This window comes from Falco punctatus (assembly GCF_963210335.1).
Source record: "Falco punctatus genome assembly, chromosome: Z".
Taxonomy (NCBI): Eukaryota; Metazoa; Chordata; class Aves; order Falconiformes; family Falconidae; genus Falco; species Falco punctatus.
In genome coordinates, this window is record NC_137586.1 from 9,451,083 (window position 1) to 9,466,167 (window position 15,085).

The 15,085-nt window shown below is 38.9% G+C and overlaps 1 protein-coding gene across 3 annotated transcripts in view; it reads right to left on the reverse strand.

Annotated features, from left to right (window-relative positions):
* KIAA1328 overlaps window positions 1-15,085 on the reverse strand; it is a gene marked incomplete at its 5' end in the record, with an annotated part of 180,754 nt that overhangs the window by 26,884 nt on the left and 138,785 nt on the right. For all 3 annotated transcript variants that reach the window (XM_080371387.1, XM_080371388.1, XM_080371389.1), the window contains 2 exons: window positions 3,334-3,442; window positions 10,400-10,584. In XM_080371387.1, the coding sequence (XP_080227513.1) occupies window positions 3,334-3,442; window positions 10,400-10,584 (294 nt within the window). The remainder of the gene's footprint in view (window positions 1-3,333; window positions 3,443-10,399; window positions 10,585-15,085) is intronic.

Genomic DNA, 15,085 nt, shown 5'->3' on the forward strand with positions numbered 1-15,085 from the left:
ATTTAAAACTGCAACAAGAAAACATAAGCTTAATGCTGAAATCCCAGGCTATCACTCAATCCCTTAATTTACCTAACTGTTCTTAAATTCACTTCTTAGATGCCCAAAGTGAAAAATATTACAGGAGAATTATCTGTTTCCATGGTGAACAGAACAACCTTTGCCTGTGTCTTTTTAAGTGCTTGATTATCTGCAGTGTTATAGGTCTTACTGTGCCAAACTCGACACTACAACTGTTTCTGCGTGGGGAGAGCCTGACAATTGCACCAGGGCTGTAATCAAATTAAACGATCTTTCACAAAGCACAATTTACCACATTTTTTTTAAAAAAATGAATAGCTTAATACGTTAATTTAGAGCAGTTTCACTTCCGTTTTGCAATCCAAACCCAACACTTGTTTTGCTGAGATGAGTACCTGATTATACCTAAGGTAAGATCTAGTTTTTGTAAAAACTTCATCACTAAATGAAAGCATAGAAATGCCACTACCCGCCTTTATAGCTCCTTTCCAGCTCACAGCCGAAACCAGGAGTCCTTCTTTTAGGGAAACAACAGTTATAAAAACCAGAAGATTTCCTTGGCCATTGAAAAGGTAATGTTTAAGGTAGTCACAGGAACTATGCTTTAGGGGAAAGGGACAAACTTCCTCTTCCAAACTTGCCCAGCCCCAACCTTGTCTGTGCGTTTTTCCAAATATACTGGCTTTAGTCTAGGTAAATAAGCACATGGAGTAGAAAAGCTTTCCAGACCTGCAGTGAACATAATTTCAAGGGGCTTACGCAGGTGTAGACACTTGGCTAAAGAATACTGGTTAACTAAACACGCAATGCTTGGCTGTAGCATGAAAAGCAGCGACAGGCATGAATACAAGCATGATGGGCAAGCAAATCCACTATTAGTCCAACTCAGGACGCCAGATAAAGGAATGCTATTTTTCTGTCAGGGATATCACTGAAACCACCTTGTGCACATTCACTCTGCAAGTCTGATCCTTCCACAGATCTATCACTAAGGCTGTCAAAGCACACACCTTTACCTTCTTGGGACATTTATTTCTTGTCCCAGACATGATTCATTCCAACAGAGAGAAGGAAGTAGCACTGCAGCGATTCTTCCTCAAGCAGGAGGCAGCCGTAACACACCGAGGCCTCCAGCTGAGCCCTGCCAAGACAGGCTATCAAGCCAACGCATCTTCTACCTGCCATGCCTGCGTATCCAGCCAGCCCTCCCCAGAAGCTGCGCTAGCACCCTGATGCCTCGTGCTGGCAGGGAGCTTCTGTCGCTTTCCAACACCTTCTCCCTGGCAGGCTTTCCATTGCTGTTACTGCCGGATGCCAGGGTTTGTGCTAGTTAAAGCTGGCAAAAACATGAGTTGAATCTAGTCCTATAAATTTAAATAGTCAAAAGTAATTAGGTTTACACGTACTGCCGAATAAATAAATTTGCTCTTAGGCTAGGGCTTTGTGCTGCAAGTTTCAGGCCCGTGCCAACTGTTGTGGTTAAGCTGTTAACCCCCCCAAATCACAGATTATAACAAACATGCTGACAAACCCTAACTTTAGTGGCACAAAAGCAGCAATAATTCTCTATATTGATTAATTTAGTTAGTTAAACCTGCAGTCTAAGCTTATAACCATTCAGTGATAAATTGAGACTGACCTGCTACCCAAGCAAGTTTTTTGATGAAGGATAGGATCAGCTCTAGGTCTCCACAGAAATACTTGTCCATTTACCATTTTCAATTAGAGAAGGCCATGAGTAAGGGAAAGCACAACATGGCTGCTTAAACTGGACAATTCTACTTACAGCACCAACGAGAGAAAGCAAGCGAGGAAGTATGGGAAAGCGCACCCCAGAAATGCAGGATTTTTCAAAATCTGTCAACAACTGGTAAAATAAACCTCAAAGGATGACAGCTAATCAGACTCCTTTTACTGATCACTTTATCTGATATGATTTCTAACAGCGTATTTCAACAAATATTTACTCCCCTTTTTAGAAAAGAATGGACCGTCAATCCTCTTGAATAAAATTCCTTTTTCTGAGCAGTTGTTGTATGATGTGAATAATTATACCTACTCCTCAGTGCTTGAATGGAATCTCAACTTATCACTATTAGATGGTATCAAGCAGTATCTTTATGTACACTTTATCTGATGATATTACCAGCTTGCAAAGGTAACCCTTGCTTCTAAGAGAAATGCTTAGACAATCTTGTGGTTTCTCTTTGTTTAAACATACAGTTACTTGTGGGAAATAGAGCCCAATCTATCTCAGTTCTTAAATCCTCCCAGAATTATCATCCCTTCCTTCAGAAGAAAAAAAAAGTGTTACCATAGCAAGTAAGTACAAATTTGTCAATATCGATAGTGGTTTTTCACCTATTATATATCACAAGTTCTCTCAGAAGATAGAAATAAACTGCCAGCTGCTGCCAAGAATACAGGGATGATATCAAGCATACATTTTCCTAGTCCACTGGGCCAAAAGAAGATTAAATCTGATTCAAGCCCTCTCATTCTCTGAGAAACATTTAACTCTTCTTATGAACAGCTGTATGTTCTTGTCATCCTGGTGCACAAACTCATCTAACTAGTGGTGTAAAATACAGCAAATTCACATTTTCATCTGCATTTTTTTTTGTTGCTTAAAGATTATATGATGAGAAAATGTGGGTTATGATAAAGAAAAGCAAGGATTGTATGCTGTTTTTCTAGGCACCTACCACTAGAATTGTAATCCTGCCTAAAGAAGGAAAGTTGCTGTTAGACTCAGTGTAACAACAATGCTGTCTTCTGTTTCTTCACTGAAGCAGCAGTGATAATGCTGTTTTTTCAGTGCGTTTGGTGCAGATATACAGTATAATCTGGAATTGCCGATTTCATGTGTTGTTTGTCATTAAACATAAAATAACTCTGATACAAAACATCTTAAAAGAAATGCCATTTGACAAAATATGGGAGTGGAGGCAAATACAAGGGGATTAAAATTTTCAAGTGGATTTAAAACCTAACAGGGGTTAACACCTGAATAAAAAATTCAAATTATTTATAAACATATTTAATGTGTCAGGACACGGAACATAAAATACTTTCTGTTCAAAACCTAAGTAAAATTAAAATGTTAGAACTTGGCATATTCCTGCTTTTCTTATTCTAACAAGCAATGTAAGACTTACTATAAATGTCAAAAGGATATGGCAATTTTTAGTTTATATTATCCAGCTCGTGCTAACATGAAATATCATAGAAGTTCAGCCACTTCCCTGCATCTAGGAGAATTTGATGGTTGTGTCTGCAGAATCTTAAATCAGAGATTACCTAGTGGCTTACCATGAAGTATTATGCTGAGTTGGTGATGTGGCTGTGGTTGCAAGCTCTTTGCTGCTGCCTATCAGCCCAGGAGATGTGGCTGCATCCTTCCTAGGTCCTGAAGTCATCCCTGTGGAATGAACACAAGCCAGACATCAGACAGTAGTAAGTTTTGGACAGATGTTTTGTGATACTGCATTAGTACAGAATGCTGGGACTAAAAGTTGCAACAGTTCTGGAGTTCCATATATACAGTCAAACAGCGATCAAGTAACTCATCAGCTGGCAGTACCGTGCATGGCATGCATTTCAGGATCACACAGAATCAAATCTGTAGAGTAAGTCACACTCTACAGCCTCCATCCTACTGCCCAAAGTTTGACAGACTTGCACCATTACCAATTCTTATAGTGGTCCACAGGAATCAGCTCTCATGACATGCTACAAGATGTTAGCTTTCCAAGTGTAAATACCCACATAACAGTATTTTAGTTTCAATAAAATAGAACTCTTAGTCCATTCCTTCTCCACTCTCCACCCCCCGTAACTCTTGAAGTACAAAATAATCTAGGTTGAAAGGTGAAGTCTGGAGGTCATGTAGTCCAATCCTCCATTCAAAGCAGGGACAACAGGATCAGGTTTAAGGCACTTTTCCAGTTAGGTTTTGAATGTCTCCACTGATAGTGAAACAAGCTCTCTGGGCAACTACACTGATTACAGTGTTTGACTACCTCCACAGTGAAAAATGTTTTCTTTATAGTTCATCAGAATTCCCTGAGTTGTAACTTCTTCCCATGGTCTTTTGCTCTGGTGCTGATGACTTCCAAGAATAGTCTCCTTCCCTCTTCTCTGCACCCTCTCCTTAGGTAGCTGAAGCAAGCACAAAGATCCGTGCTAAATCGTACCTTCTTAAGGCTGAACACACTCACCTTTCTCAGCCTCCCCCAGTACGTCATATGCACCAGCTGCCTGCCTGCCCTGGTTGATCTCTGCTGGACTTCCTATGGTTTGTCAGCGTTCCTTTTCCCCTGTGAAGCCCCAGACCAGACACAGCACTCTACAGATACAGTCTCACCATAGCTGATCAGAGCGAAAGTGTCACTTCATCAGCCTGATGACCACACTCTTGCTATTATAGCGCAGCATGAGGTTTAGTTACCCTATCACACAGGCACATTGCTGACTCGTATTCAGCCTACTGTTCAGCAGAACACTCAGTTCTTTTCTGGTGAAACTGTTTTCAAGGTTGTCCTATTGGTTCTGTTAACCAAGGTTAATGAGGTTAACCAAGCCAGGTAAAGGAACTGCCGTTGCCCTTTGTTGAACCTAAAGAGGTTTCTGTCAAACCTTTTTCCCAACCTGTTAGGGTCCCTTGACTCCAGCATATTGACTGCTTCCCCAGCTGATGTTGTCTGCAAACGTGTTGAAGGTGCATCCTGTCCTGCTGTCCAGGCTGTTAATGTTAAGCAGTTAACAGCTAGCAACTGGCTGCTATAGCTGGACAGATGACAACGCTTTGAGGCTGGTGGTCCAGCCAATTTTCCACCTGTCTTCCACTTTTCACCCACCCACCTGAGAACTGGATTTTACAGATAGGATTTAGTTAGACAACTTGCATACAGGTAGTCTGAGCTAAATGGAATATGCAAATTAGGAGTAATCTCGTCTACAACACAAAAGTCTGTGGGTCTGGACTTTTTTAACCTTGACCAATTAGTTCTGTCCAACCAGCATCACTTAACTAAACAGTAAGTACAGGGAAAACTACAGGTCTCAGTAAAGCCAAATCAGTGTTAGCTCTTTAAGTAATTCTGTCATGCCTAAATATTTCTAGCTCTGTGAACAGCAACATTACCTACCATCCATGCTGAAACATGAAGAAACACAAGAAGGCTGTAATTCCAGCTTCAGTGCAAAATTTACAGGTGTTCAAGGGATTAAGACTATTTAAAATACTGCACTGATTTAAGATGTATACAAGTATATACAATATAATAAACCCACATGTTTTAAGGCATATTCTACGGAGGCAAAAAAAAACCCCAAACATAAAAACAAACAACCAGGGTTCTTATCACCCTGCTATAATGCATTGTGCTTCACTACCATGCAATGAAAAAAATCTCACCTGACAAAGAGTTAATTACCAGTGAAGGAACTCTTAGAAATATCACAGGGATATATGTTGACTGTGTGTCCCTGGTAACTTGATAATGTGCCAATCCATGATCAGAAGAGTGGGTATGCATATAAAGACTGGAAGCCTCTTGCTTAGGCTTTTGGCTTTATGATTGAGTAAGAGATATTTAGAAATCATTTCACGTGACAGTGGAATGAGGCAGCTGGATTTTAAGAAACTAATACCAAAGTAATAAAAACCTGGTGAGCACGGGAGAATATTTTCAATTCCTAATACCAGAAAAGGCTGGCACACTGTCAACATACTACATTCATAGCAAAGTAGATGTATTTCTTTGAAAAAGAGAATGTATGGACTCTGAAGTGGCCAATACAGCCTCAAGGGGACTGTTCAAAGACCCAAGTTTGAAAATATTACCAAGGCTAAAAATGGAAAACAAGAAATAGAACTAAGTAGGAATATACTGAGGCTGTTACGCTGCACAGACATAAAACAGGGCTAGCAAGAAATCCTCAATAAGTGCGTATCTAAATGAAATAATATTTAAAAATGCATCTTGAAAAAGGCATGCAGGTTGATGGACAGAAAAGAAACACCAAAGAGCAAGCAGGTCTATGAACAAATGAAGACAACTAAATCAATAACTATCTTAAAATGGCCAAGATACTAATAATTTTTAAATATACTATGCAAAAAATAAAGAAAAGGAATATTGGCAAGCAGGAGATAATGAAGAACAGGTTGATGTATAATACCTGCCTATATAAAGCTGATGAAAAGAAATTATCAGGGGGATAAAAAAAAAAAAAAGATACAAATTCTTTAGTCTGAAGGATATATATTTCAGGGCTAAAGGGAATTAGTTAATGAATTTATGAAGTGACTGGTAATTATTTATGAAAAGTCATAGAGAACTGGGGTGATACAAATGACAGCAAATTAATTAGATTTGCAGGTGTTGGAAGACAGTATGAGACTGGAGACCTTGCAGATGATCTACAGAAGCAAGAAAAATGGAAAAAGAATAGACACATTCACCTTTGTAAAAAAAAAACAACCAAAAAACCAACAAACAACAAATGCTCATATATAGTGGGATAATATACATCCTGACACCAATGCAGAGAACCTGTAGTAGCGAAGAATAGCAAAGAACAAACTAGATGCAAGCTTTCAAGGCAAGCTACCCTCAAAGCAATTATAGATGCCTTCTAAATGGTAATGTTAAGAATACTATTTTCAATTTAGTTAACTCGGTATAAGAATGATGTAAAGCAGATTAAGGACTCATTTGAGAAAATTCAAATAGCTGTATATTTCTGTTTGAGAAACAGACAACTAAAACATGAAGAAAGTGGGGAAATACAGCAGTCTACATTTTGAAAGTGTAAACACTAAGGATGAACAAATACAGCTGATGCTGGTTCAAGCAGTAATGGGATGAAAGCACGCAAAGGGAAATCTAGGTTGATAATCATGAAAGAAACCTTTATGAATTGAATAATACTAATATTCATAATACTTAACATTTATATAGTACTTCACATCTTCAAAGTGCTTCACTAATATTAACTAATTGCTCTATTCGATTGTAGGGAAGAGTCTGCCCTCAAGGGAAGAAGTTCCAGATCCTGAATCCCTAAGAAGCTACATTAGAAAACCAAACACTACACAGAAAAATCAGCCCGTAGAAAAGTACAGATTCTATGAGCTAAAATAATTTGCCTTCCCTGCCTTTTTCTGTTACATATGGAAATGAAAGCTATGTGTGCTATACAATATTATGCAGATGCTATGGCCCCCGAAGAGATACAAAAGGGAAAAACAGTTATTTCTTTGCTTCAATGCAGAGATGTTTCAGGAAGGGTGGGAATAGGAGGACTTTAAACAGAAATGTAGAGAAGTAAAGTGCCCAATATTGCAGAATGCAGTGGATAAAATCTAGTTTAGTTTCCCAGCCCCAAAGCAAAATTTTCCAAGGCAGAAAGGAAGAGAAACACATTTCTGTACTCCAGTGCTTTTTAACTAGACAAGTTGTTAGATTTTAGTACAAATTGACATAGCTGCTGGTGACACCCAATAAAAACAATTTACTGCTGAAAAGATCAAAGCATTGAGGATTGCTTCGTCTGCTTAAAGTTTTGCTGGTAAAACTAAAAAAGTTTGGCTACAAGACACAAACACCTGCTAAAGCACAGGAATAAAAATTAAGGAGCAAACAGAAGTTGGAGACAAAAAGCAACAGTGACAGAGTAAAAGCTGATTGCCTAAGCTGTTCCAGTAAGCTCCTACCCTGAAAAGAGAGCAGAGGAGCCCCTTTCACTCCACAAGCTGTTGGGACCAGGTTAACAATGCTCTTCTCCCCATTAATAAACACCTGCGAGGAGAAATGAAAAGTGGGTTTATTAGGAAATTACCCTTTCCAAATACACTGCACTCACAGTCAGTGAGCAGCCCTGTGGGCAGTAAAGCCTTCCACCATTCCAGCATGGGAATGTTTTCCTGATTCATCACTTTATCTTCCCAAACAAAACAAAACAAAACAAATCTAAGATGACAAAGGCTGTTGAACAGGGCACCACCAAAATCTGGTAAAACTGCCTATGTTTCTGTGGAGAGATACTGTCATGAGTTGAACCATCCTGCAGATACACCCATATAATACCAGAGATAATACTGTGACCCCAGAGACTCACATCAGCACTGGCACCACTAGGTGTGCTTGGAGAGAATCCCCATCCTGAACATACTATTTAAATAGACAACACAGATCAAGGCATGAGAAAAATAGACCTCTGTAGAAACAGGTTAACACCTGACTGTCAGGAAGTTTTCAGTGGACATGTTTCCATACACAGTTTTCAGCACTGCAGTTTTCTGACCAAAAGGCCACATTAAGGTTCGCAGCTATATGACATAGTTTCACACTTCAGGATGTCATCTCGTGCACTGCAGCAGAGTTCACTACATACTGACGCAACAGATACTGACCACTGTCCAAGACAGACCACCAGGCTTGCTAGCTCAGCACTCTGATGCAGTAAGGCAAGTACTGTATTTTCACAGATTTTACCACAGAAAACAATGTTAGCATCCCTCATTTTATTTTTGTGAGATGTTACATAATTGCCTCCTAATAAACTAAATTCTGAAGCAGAAATCCCAGGTCAGCAACAGACGGAAAGATCCAGCGGAAGCAAGGACAGAGATGACCAAGTCCGGAGCTAACTAGAAATAAGAAACTTGACATTGTGGCCTGGCGATCCCCAAAGATGGAAAAAACGCTTTACAAGTATGTATTTATGCTTGTTAAAGGAGTCCAAACATATAACAGAGGGCAGCCAATTAAAAAGGTACTAAATAAAGAAGACTTCAGCTTCAGTGATTAGTGCTAGGTAATTTGCCTTGCGATAAACAAGTCATTCAAATTAGTAATAGACCTGAGGTTGTTCCACAGCTTGAAAGCATTTCTCTGAATTTTATCTGGTACCACAGCAAGTACCAATGTTTATAAGTTAAATTTTGCCATGCAGCTCTACATTTTCAAAGCTAGCAATCCCAGTAAGTGCTTGCAAAAGATACCCCATCTTCAGACATTATGCTGACCACTACAATCACTAAATCAGCATAGGTTGCAGCTTCTTTGCTATGTGCAATAGCCAAGCACAGCTTGTAACATCTCTTAAGTACTACAAAATAAAATGAATGAATGAAGAAGAGGACAGGTTGGATTTTTTCCCCTGAATCTATGGAAAATAAATTACTTTTTGGGGACTATCCCTACACAAGGCACAAAACCCATCATCCAACTGCGAAAAATCTCAATTTCATCACTACAGTATATGGAAGGAGGGGGGAGAAGGAAGAAGGAAAGAGAAGAAAAAAATAATGATAGCTGAAAAAAAGGTAAAAGAAAACCATCAGTGAAAATTGCCCCTGAAACTTTGCAGAATTGTAACGGCTTTCTCTTGCTTAAATTGATTGGTGTAGCAATGTTATAAAATGACTATTAGGATTCATTGTGCACAACAGAAAGTGTGAAATGTCAGCAGACTATACAGCAAAAGTAATGGGTCCTGAACCCCTGTTAGTCAAAAATGATTTTGTTTCAAATTAGAAATTGATTTTTTTGGACACAAGCCCTTTACAGGCTTCCAACTTTTGTAGCTGTGCCTTGGAAAAGATTAACCTCAGCCACTCTTCGGGTCCAGGCTGATGATACCCTTTTGAAAGTTTCTGCACAGGGACTGCTTTTTAATGTTGGTACAGTCTTAACCAATAACACAAGTTATTTGTTCCTTTGAAAACTGCACCACATTTCTTCTCGTTTTGCCATTTTCTTTATTTTTATGCTGACATATACGGCAAACTGGCTGACAAGTTAAAATAAAAAAAAAAGCTAGCTCATAATTGAACCAAGGATTATGTTCAAGGTTCAGCAGTGAAACATCCAAGCTGCTTTTGTTCCCAACCCTTTCTCTTCCTAAGAAAGACTGCTTCTCTGCTCCTTAAGTGGAGCTACTCAGCTAGTAGATTCTAGCCATACAGACATCCCTGTGTGGCAAAATACCAGGTTGTGATGGTGGAGCCATTACCTGGGGAGGAGAAGAATGTGAAGAAGATTACATTTCAAAAGCAAGCCCCACTGCACTTATTCTCTCTGCTTGCTGGGAAAGGAAAAAGAATTGTTGAAGTAGCTTTTTGAGATTAAAGGGCTATTTTTTGCCTTCCATCAGGAACACCAGCCAAGAAGATCACTTGTTATTTACAAGGTTTTCTATGCTTTCTATTATTTTAAATGTAGCTACCTTCCCTTGGGTTGCTTTAAGCAACTGCAGTCCTCTCCCTCTAATACTGCATTTTACTGATACGCTCTTGAACACACATACAATTTCTAAATGCCATTAGCACACTCATGGCCCTGCAACGTAGTATGCTTCCCCTTACCTTTCCTTGACTTGGTGCCTTCCCTCTTGGTTTGCATCAGAAGGGTTTGCCCATCTTCCACGTCTCCACCAAGACCAACTATTTTCTTCCCAGAACTGCTTCCACAACTGCTCCCTGGTGTTCTGGAGGTTTTGCTCACTGGAGATGTCCTTGGAAAATAATCTTTATGTTTCAACACCGGTACACTGGGAGGAAAGAAAGATTGTGCTATTACATGATGCATTCAGCCCTTTCAACACTGCACCCAGCCCTCTTCCCCACTTTCACTCTCCAAAGCATAACTGCCAGGCTGTCGGTTGAGCTTTTGTTGAATCCATTTTCAATGTCTGAAAGCAGGATGCCTAAGGATTGAAGAGTTACCAACCTACTTTATCACGAGTCTTTGGTTATCAGCAGCTGGCAGCACTCTGACAATTATATTTGGAGTTGTCTGGCATTTGGCACATTCCCTAAAGCATTAGGTCCTGAATTTCCTGAGTGGTTAGGTAGGACAGGATAAGTGGAATGAAGATACACAAAGTACTTTGTCCAGCACAGTGGAACAAAGAGTAATTTAAAAAATTCTCACTTTGCTAGGACAGGGGAAACAGAGAAGATTATGTGAAGAGAAAATGGGAGTCGTGGTTTGCAGAAGGAAAGCAGACCATAGAATCATAGAATTGTTTAGTTTGGGAAGGACCTTTAAGATCATCAATGCCAACTGTTAACCTAACGCTGCCAAGCCCACCACTAAACCATGTCCCTAAGCACCACATCTGCACAACTTTTAAATACCTGCAGGGGTGGTGATACGTTGATTCGAGAAGAAAAGGGATAAGAGGAGCTGAGACAAAAGAGGTGAGATGAATGAACAGAGGTACTTGTAAGCAGAATAAAGAATGTATGAGCAAACTGGTGGGACAGTATCTGGTGCAGCAAATGCAGCAGTTTGAGTAGATCAAGAAAAGAGAAAGCTAACCAGAACCATTTTAGTTCAAGATGGACTTCAGCATAAGATCATAAACACTGCACAGATACAGCCAGGATGCAAATCTGGTGACATCGAACAAGCATGGCTTCAGTCTCTGCAGACACAGGCAATCACAATACATTTTGGAAAGAAAGGAGGCTACGGAGAACCATCTTTCTCTCAGTAAAGACAACCTACCACTTTCAAATTCTGCTGTCTGGAAACAACTACTGCTGTAAATGAGATTCCCCACATGTATACGTCATTAGTCTCATCACTGTTCTAAAAAGCAATCAAAACCATTTAAAAAATCTTTGGTTTATCCACATGAAGGAATACAATTCATACCAAGATTATATGGCTACATTTTCAATCCTGAGAGTGAATATAGCTTTCCTAAGTTAACAGAAGATTAAACACATCTTTCTCCTGTTTAAACACCAACTTTACAAGGGCTACCACTGAGTTTCTGTTATTTGAAATACAGCTTTATGGAGGCTGACTCACAAGAATTGCTCATTTGAAAGCTTACACTACGGAAGCTACTGCAATTTGAGAAAAAAGCAGCTACCTGACATTCCCATCAGAAAATGATAGCTAAATTAAAAGTTCTACATCAATGTGCTGCATAAGCCATTGTTTAATAGGGCCCACTGTGCCTGTTGGACAATTAGTATGACTCTTGTATTATTAATACAGAACACTATATAATGGCTTATGACCTGTAATAACTGGCTGAAGTGCTGGATAGCACTTCTTTGAATAACATCCGTTTACTTCAGGCCTTCAGACTTTGTGGTCACTAATAATATTGCAAAGTGCTATTAAAATTTATGGTGGACTAAATTAGTATCTTATTTGAATTATATGAAATTATTAGCCTACTAATTCCTGCAACCCAGAGTACAGCAAGAGGTGGGATCGGATCCTAATAACTGTTTAAAGAGGCTTGAAGGTGTACCACTTGACCAGATTCCTCTGATAATACAGGACTTGAGATTCCATTTGCCTGTACTTGCATGATTAACAGCACTGAAAAACACTGAGGCTGTCATTATTGGGATGCTTTCAGAGTTTGTAAAGTACATTTAATTACAACCTTCATTTCTTCTGTGAGGACAGTTACCTTTGGCTTGCAGATGAAGAGGCGATTACTTGACTAGTTCACTGCAGTACCTTTTACATGGTTGGTTACCTCTAGAATACCGAGTTTTGGTTTAAATAATGCTATGGTAAAGGTAATTCTAACAGAAAGAGACACCAATAAGAAGTTAAAGAAGCTAATTTATGGGGAAATAAGAATAGCAAGTGTATTTGTATTTAGAGCTCACTAAACAATTAATTAGAGCCAGGTTCTTTAGTATTTAATAAAAGAAAGCTCACACTAAATTTTTGCTTAAGTAAGGATGGGAGTCCAATGTTAAAATGACAAACACTTAATCTGAGAGGTGTGCACACCAAAGAGGGAAAGGAATTATGCAGAGAGATACAAAAATTCAATAATTAACAATGTATGAAAATTAAACAAATAAAACATAAGGGGAGGTGGTGGTGGGGGATATCTATTTCAGAACTTAGGTATTCATTCACCTGTGGAATAATTAGTAAAATGAATTATGTCACTATTGCAACCTGGAAAATTTAGAAGTAACATATGGTCCAAAGGGATCAGTTACATATGCCTAGAGAGATTAAGTGACAAAACAGGTCCTTCCCTATTTTCAAATCCAGCAATCCATCGTATCACTCAAATGCAGCGTAGTTAGTAGGACTTCCTGCAGGGCACCACAATATCCAATGAATTTCTTGTGCTATTCCCTGAAACTACACAACAAAGATGACTGTCTAAATAAAGACCTTAATAACTTACCTAACCTACATACTAAGGCAGGAGTTGTAGAGTAGCATCACCGCAAAACGAAGTGATTCTCAGCACTGCTGCCTCCTTATCAATATCAAAGTACATTACCAACAAAGGAAAACACACCTTGAACGTTTTTTCCATTTCGCCTGAGCCTCGTATCGCGATATCCCTGCTGAGTGTGAATGGCAAATTTTAAATGTCATAAAGGACCCATTGAATACTGCTAGTATTTGCATTCCTTAAAAAGTAGAAAAACATTAACCTTTTGTTTTATTGAATTAAAATGCCATGGAAATGCTGATGTAGTCTTCAGAGACTGAAATACTTTTACAAAGAAGAATAGCTGTCATTTATTAGACACAAAGAACAATTACTTGATAGGATGCTTTCTGACAAAAAGCAGATTGGTATTCTCATCATAGAAAAGGCGTTGTAAAAAAACCCAGCACAGACCTCTGAGACTTGAATAATTTAAAGCTGCATTTGGTGCAATTTGAATTTTTCTTTAGGGAGGCAAAGTTAAATACCTTTAATTTGTTCTAATTATTTCAAATTTGCAAGTTAATTATGGCTGATCATTAAATAACAAAAAGGACTATCGTCTCCATAGAGTTTTACCTCCTACCCTCTGCATTACTTAAGCTAGATTTTAGTATGCATGAATTAACTTTCTAAATAATCACACGGTTTGACTAAATGGCTCAGTAAAATGAGCTCTGATCCTCAGAATAAGCATTAATGGACATTAGAAAGGCTATTGGGACCCATGTTACTTACATTATAAGTATTTTTAATGGGGTCTTATTTACTAATCTTTATGTACTGTTCAAGTTAGGGCACCATATAGATACATTATTCTGCTTTAATAGAGGAAAGTCAGTTCTTCAAGATACTAAAACAAATGTCCATTTAGAGGCAACTAAATTCATTTTTAAATTAAAGCAAGAAAACTCTGATATAATTCAACTTCTTTTAGCTGCGCATCCTGATGAATCAATCCAACATAATGGTAGCCTTGGTCTGCAAATGGAGTTTTACAGATCTACTGAATCACTAAGCAGTTTGCCACAGAGTAGCATTTACTATCAACATGTGTACATCCATGAGGTTTCATATCTTCTGTGCTCCACACCTAGCACTCACCTGACGGGTTCCCAGTCATCGGTCCCAAATTTGGATGCTCACCTTTCACCGAACTCTGATCTTTCCATGCGTTTTTCACTGCAGATCAGTGGCATCCAGAGAACCTGACTACATTATAACCAGTCAGAAACCAAAAATGTGAGGCAATTCATGCCTCCAGTATATATGTTCAACAGATGGCTGCCTTAATGGTACCCTACTGCACCCTGTTGAGGCAAGGGCTTGGGAATTTAACTATTATCAAACTAACAGATTGCCATGGTAGGTTAGCTCTGAAAGCAAACATGTTGGAATGTTATTTTCCTGTTCCACAATTTCTGTTTTAAAAATAAAATAATTAACAGTTCATGTGTGCAATCTGCTGCAACTATATCAGGCCAAGAATGCATAACACTTAATGATGCAAAACTGGTGATAAGTAGACAACCCAAGCAATACGTTTTTGTAGCTGGAACCTCTATTGCCATTTCAGATGCAGTCTGACAAACAGGCTGAAAATTGCTTCCCCTCCGCCACTTTGGCTGGGAGCTTTCAGCCAGATCAGCTTCCAGAGACAGCTCGGTACAAAGCAGCAGTATCACATGTGCTGGGACAAAGAAGGTGGTGTCAATGTATCATGAGATCTTCCTTTCAGCAGGGGTCTAAATTTATATCACTTTAAAACAAGTTATCAAACCACACTTTTGAAAAGCATCAGTTCCAAAGTGAGACTGCCTGGGAAGTCAGTTGT